The sequence below is a fragment of the Nothoprocta perdicaria genome, unplaced genomic scaffold (genome assembly GCF_003342845.1).
Source record: "Nothoprocta perdicaria isolate Ctin4 unplaced genomic scaffold, notPer1 scaffold_725, whole genome shotgun sequence".
NCBI lineage: Eukaryota > Metazoa > Chordata > Aves > Tinamiformes > Tinamidae > Nothoprocta > Nothoprocta perdicaria.
The window spans coordinates 10,561-15,129 of NW_020456005.1; the positions used below are offsets into that span (position 1 = coordinate 10,561).

At 69.3% G+C, this 4,569-nt stretch overlaps 1 protein-coding gene across 1 annotated transcript in view; it reads left to right on the top strand.

Annotated features, from left to right (window-relative positions):
* The window catches only part of LOC112957509 (tyrosine-protein kinase receptor UFO-like), a gene marked incomplete at its 3' end in the record, with an annotated part of 11,427 nt that overhangs the window by 1,327 nt on the left and 5,531 nt on the right, over positions 1-4,569 (top strand). Inside the window, exons 2-9 of the mRNA XM_026051158.1 lie at positions 127-325; positions 1,452-1,552; positions 1,868-2,044; positions 2,436-2,516; positions 2,717-2,832; positions 3,037-3,223; positions 3,716-3,855; positions 4,132-4,295. Of these exons, the coding sequence (XP_025906943.1) occupies positions 127-325; positions 1,452-1,552; positions 1,868-2,044; positions 2,436-2,516; positions 2,717-2,832; positions 3,037-3,223; positions 3,716-3,855; positions 4,132-4,295 (1,165 nt within the window). The remainder of the gene's footprint in view (positions 1-126; positions 326-1,451; positions 1,553-1,867; positions 2,045-2,435; positions 2,517-2,716; positions 2,833-3,036; positions 3,224-3,715; positions 3,856-4,131; positions 4,296-4,569) is intronic.

A 4,569-nucleotide genomic window follows, 5' to 3' on the forward strand; every position in this document is an offset into this window, starting at 1 on the left:
TGCACAGGACAGGATGCACGTGGGGTTGTATGGGGGGTGCACAGGGGGTTTCACGGGACAGGGTGCACAGGGAACAGCTTGGGGTGCACCGGGGTTCATGCCCCCCCCCTCTGCCCCCCCCCGCAGCGCTGTCCTTCCTGGAGAGCCCGTCCAACGTGACGGCGTCGCCGGGCCGGGCGGCGCGGCTGCGGTGCCGCGTGCAGGCAGTGGGGGGGCCACCCGAGCTGGGCTGGCTGCGTGACGGGCGCCCGCTGCGCTGGGCCGACACCGACCAGGCCCAGGTGCCGCTCAGCGAGCGCCTCTGGCTCGGCACCAGCGAGCTCAGGTGAGCGGCGCGCGGCACCATACGACGTCGTGCAACATCGTGCAATGATGTGTGACGTCATGCGACATCGTGCAATGCCCCGCGACGCCGTGCGGCATCATGCAATGCCGTGCGACGTGGTGCAATGCCGTATGACGTCATGCGACATCGTGCAATGCTGTGTGATGCTGCGCGACGTCGTGCAATGCCGTGTGACCTCGTGCAGCACCGTGCAACCTCACGCAATGCTGTGCACTCTCGTGCAATGCCGTGCAACACCATGCAATGCCATGCAACATCGTGCAATGCCATGAGACCTCGTACAATGCTGCGCAACGTCATGCAATGCCATGCAACCTCGTGCGATGTCCTGCAATGCCATGGAATGCTGTGCGACGTCCTGCAACGTCCTGCAACGCTGTGCAACGCAATGTCATGCAATGCCACGTGACAATGTGCAACAGTGTGCCATGCCGTGTAATACCATATAATGCCTCTTAACACCCTGTAACGCCGTGTGACGCCGTGCAACACCGCGCGATGCCGCGCGACTCCGTGTAACACCATGTAATCCCTCGTAACACCGTGTAACACCACGCGACATCGTGCAACACCGCGCAGTGCCGTGCGACTCCGTGTAACACCGTGCAATGCCTCTTAACACCGTGCAACGCTGTGTGATTCCGTGCGATGCTGCGGGCTGTTGTGCAACACCCACCGGGCGATGCCGTGCGAGGCTGTGGGCACGGCGCCAGGTGACACCGTGCAATGCCAGGTGACACCGTGCACTGCCAGGTGACACCGTGCACTGCCAGGCGATGCCGTGCGAGGCTGCGGGCACGGCGCCAGGTGACACTGTGCAATGCCAGGTGACACCGTGCACTGCCAGGTGACACCGTGCACTGCCAGGCGATGCCGTGCGAGGCTGCGGGCACGGTGCCAGGTGACACGATGCAATGCCAGGTGACATGGTGCGATGCTGGGTGACGCTGTGCACGGCTGGGTGACACGGTGCAATGCCGGATGATGCCGTGCACAGACGGGTGACGCCGTGCATGACCGGGTGACACCGTGCAATGCCGGGTGACACCGTGCAACGCTGGGTGCCGCTGTGCCCGGCCCGCGCTCATGGTCGCCGCCTCCGCAGCCTCCCGTCACTGCAGCCCTCGGATGCCGGGCGCTACCAGTGCTGGGTGCGCAGCAGCGGCCGGGAGCTGCTCTCGGCCCCCGCACTCCTGCAGCTCGAAGGTGAGCAGCGCCAGCCCCTCCTGCAAGGGGGGCTCCCTCCTGCAAGGTTGGGGGCGTGCAAGGGTGCTCCTGGTGCAACAGCATCCTCCTGCCCGCGGGGCTCTCAGGCAAGGGACATCCTTGTGCAGAGGGAGCTCTAATGCAAGGGTGCTCATGCAAGGCCCCTCCTTGTGCAAACCCCACCCTCGTGCAAGTCCCCTCCTCCTGCAAGCCCCATCCTCATGCAAACCCCATCCTCGTGGGAACCTCACCCTTGTGCAAGCCCCCTCCTCGTGCAAGCCCTGTGCCGATCCCTGGCCCCCCGCGTCCCCCCAGGGCTGCCACTGTTCGTGGAGGAGCCACAGGACGCGCAGGTGGCGGCCGACACCCCCTTCACGCTGCGGTGCCGGGCGCGGGGCCCCCCCGAGCCCGTGTGGCTGCTCTGGCTGCGCGATGGGGCCCCCCTGCAGCCCCCCCCGCCCGCCGGCGCCCCCCCCCTGCTCCACGTGCCCGGTGAGGCAGGGGGGGCCATGGGGATAGGGGGCAATGGGGGGATGAGGGTGCAGGGAGGTGTCGGGGTGCAACGGGTGCGAGGCGGGCAATGGGCCGGTTGGGATGAGCCGGGATTTGGGATGCGCCCTCCCCCCCCCACCATTGCTAGGGCTGAGTCACGGGCGGGACCCGCGGCCAGCGGTGACATCGCCTTGAGTCACCCGGAGGGGCCCAGGCGTCCAGGCGGGCCCGGGACCGCTCCAGCTGCGCGGGGGCAGCAGCTGGAGTGGGGTGGGGGACACGTCGTGCAACAGCCGCCCCCGCCCTGCGCGCAGCACCAGGGCTATTGGGGGGGAGGGGGGCTCGGACACCTGGGCCCCCCCTGACCCCCCCCCACTGACTCCCCCCACAGGGCTCAACCGCAGCGCGACCTTCTCCTGCGAGGCTCGAAACGCCCGCGGCGTCAGCACCTCCCGTACAGCCGCGGTCACGGGTGGGCGCAGGACATGGGGGGACACAGGGGGACATGGGGGGACATGGGGGGACACGTGTCACATGGGGGGCGCAGGGGACATGGAGGGAACATGGGGAACGCAAGGACACAGGGGGACATGGGGGAACCCAGAGGACCACGCGGGGCCCTGGGGGCCACGGGCTGGGTCCCTGTGCTGCACTCATTCCTGCCCCCCTCAGTGGTGCCGCAGCCCCCCTGCAACCTGGCGCTGGTGACACCCGGACCCCGGTGGCTGCAGATGACCTGGGAGCCGGGGCCCAGCGGGGAGGCGCCCATCACCCTCTGCACCCTGCAGGTAAGGGGGGAAGGGGAGGGGCATCCCCGGGGGGTGTCCCCAGGGTTCGGGGGGGGGGACCGGTCAGGGGTATTTCCCCGGGTGGGGGGATATCTCCCCAGGCCCAGTGGGTATTTACCCAGGTGGGGGATATTTCCTTGGGTCAGGCAGGTATTTCCCCGCCTCGCGGGTATTTCCCCGGGCTGACGCCCCTCCCCGCCCCAGGCAGTGCCTGCGGATGAAGCCGGGGGGGCTCCGGGGGCCGTGTCCCGCGCGGTACCCGTGCCCCCCTTTGCCCTGCGCCTCGAGGGGCTCCAGCCCTTTGCCGCCTACCGGGCCCGCGTCGGCTGTCGCAGCGCCCAGGGACCCTCGCCCTGGGGCTCCTGGGTGCCCATGAGCACCCTGGAGGACGGTGAGCCCCACACATGGGGGGCAGGAGCCCAGATGCCTGCGCCCTGGGGACCTGGGTTGGGGGGGAGCTCGGACACCTGGGCCTCGGGGGCCCACAGGGTGGGAAGTGGGTGCCCGGACACCTGGATTCCTGGGGTGCACGGGATGGGCAAGGGGTGCCGGAGTCCTGTTGGTGTCGGGGTCCTATTGGGATGGGGAGAGAGTGCCGAGACCCTGGGGTCCCTCTGGGGGTGTGGGGCACTTGGAGGGGGCCATGGGGCACTCAGGGGGGAGCCTGGGTCCCTCAGGGGGATGTGGGGGTGCTCAGGGGGGTCCCGGACGCTGGGATTCAGGGGAGTATGGGGGCACTTGGCGGGGAGGTTGGATGCTTGGGACTCTCGGGGGATGTGGGGTGCTCATGGGGAGTCCGGATGCCGGGGCCCTGCCGGGGTTGTGGGTCACTGGGGGATCCTGGATGCCGGGGCCCCTGGTGGCACCACTGCCGTGTGCGCAGCGCCCGAGGCGCCCCCCGAGAACGTGAGCGCGGAGCGGGCAGGCAGCCGGGCCCGCGTGCGCTGGGCGGCCCCGCGTGGGCGCCTCAACGGGGCCCTGCGCGGCTACCGGGTGGGCTACGAGCGCCCCGGTGCCCCCGAGGTGAGTGTCGTGATACTCCTCATGTCCCCAATATCCCCATGTCCCTCTGTCCCTGTGTCCCCAATATCCTCATGTCCCCGTGGCCCTGTGTCCCCAACAAATTCCTTGCGGCCCTGTCTCCCTGTGTCCCCAACATCCCGGCATCCTTGTGTCCCTGTGTTCCTGTGTCCCCGCGTCCCCACATCCCCGCGTCCCCACATTCCCATGTCCCTCTGTCCCCATGTCCCCCATTCCCATGTCCCCAGCCGCACCTGCCCGTGTCCCCCGTCACCGCAGGTGGTGCTGGACGTGGGGCTGGCGCAGGAGGTGACGCTGGAGCTGCCGCCGGGGACGCCGGATGTCACCGTGCGCGTGCGGCCCTACACGGGCGCCGGCGCCGGGCCCTGGAGCCGCCGCGTGGCCCTGCCGCCCCGTGAGCCCCGGCCTCCCCCTGTCCCTGCGTCTCCGGCATCCCCTGGCTCCCCGTGCAGCCCTATGCTGTCCCCATGCAGCCCCTCAATGTCCCCATGCAGCCCCACAGTGTCCCCAGAGTCCCCCGGGTCCCGATGCAGCTCCATGGGGTCCTCTGGTCCCTTGGGTCCTCATGCAGCCCCTTGATGTCCCCTTGCAGCCCCCCAGCATCCCCTGGGTCCCCTGGGTGCCAAGCAGACCCCCGGTGTCCCCAGGCAGCCCCATGGTGTCCTTGGCATTCACTGGGTGCCCTTGCTGTCCCCC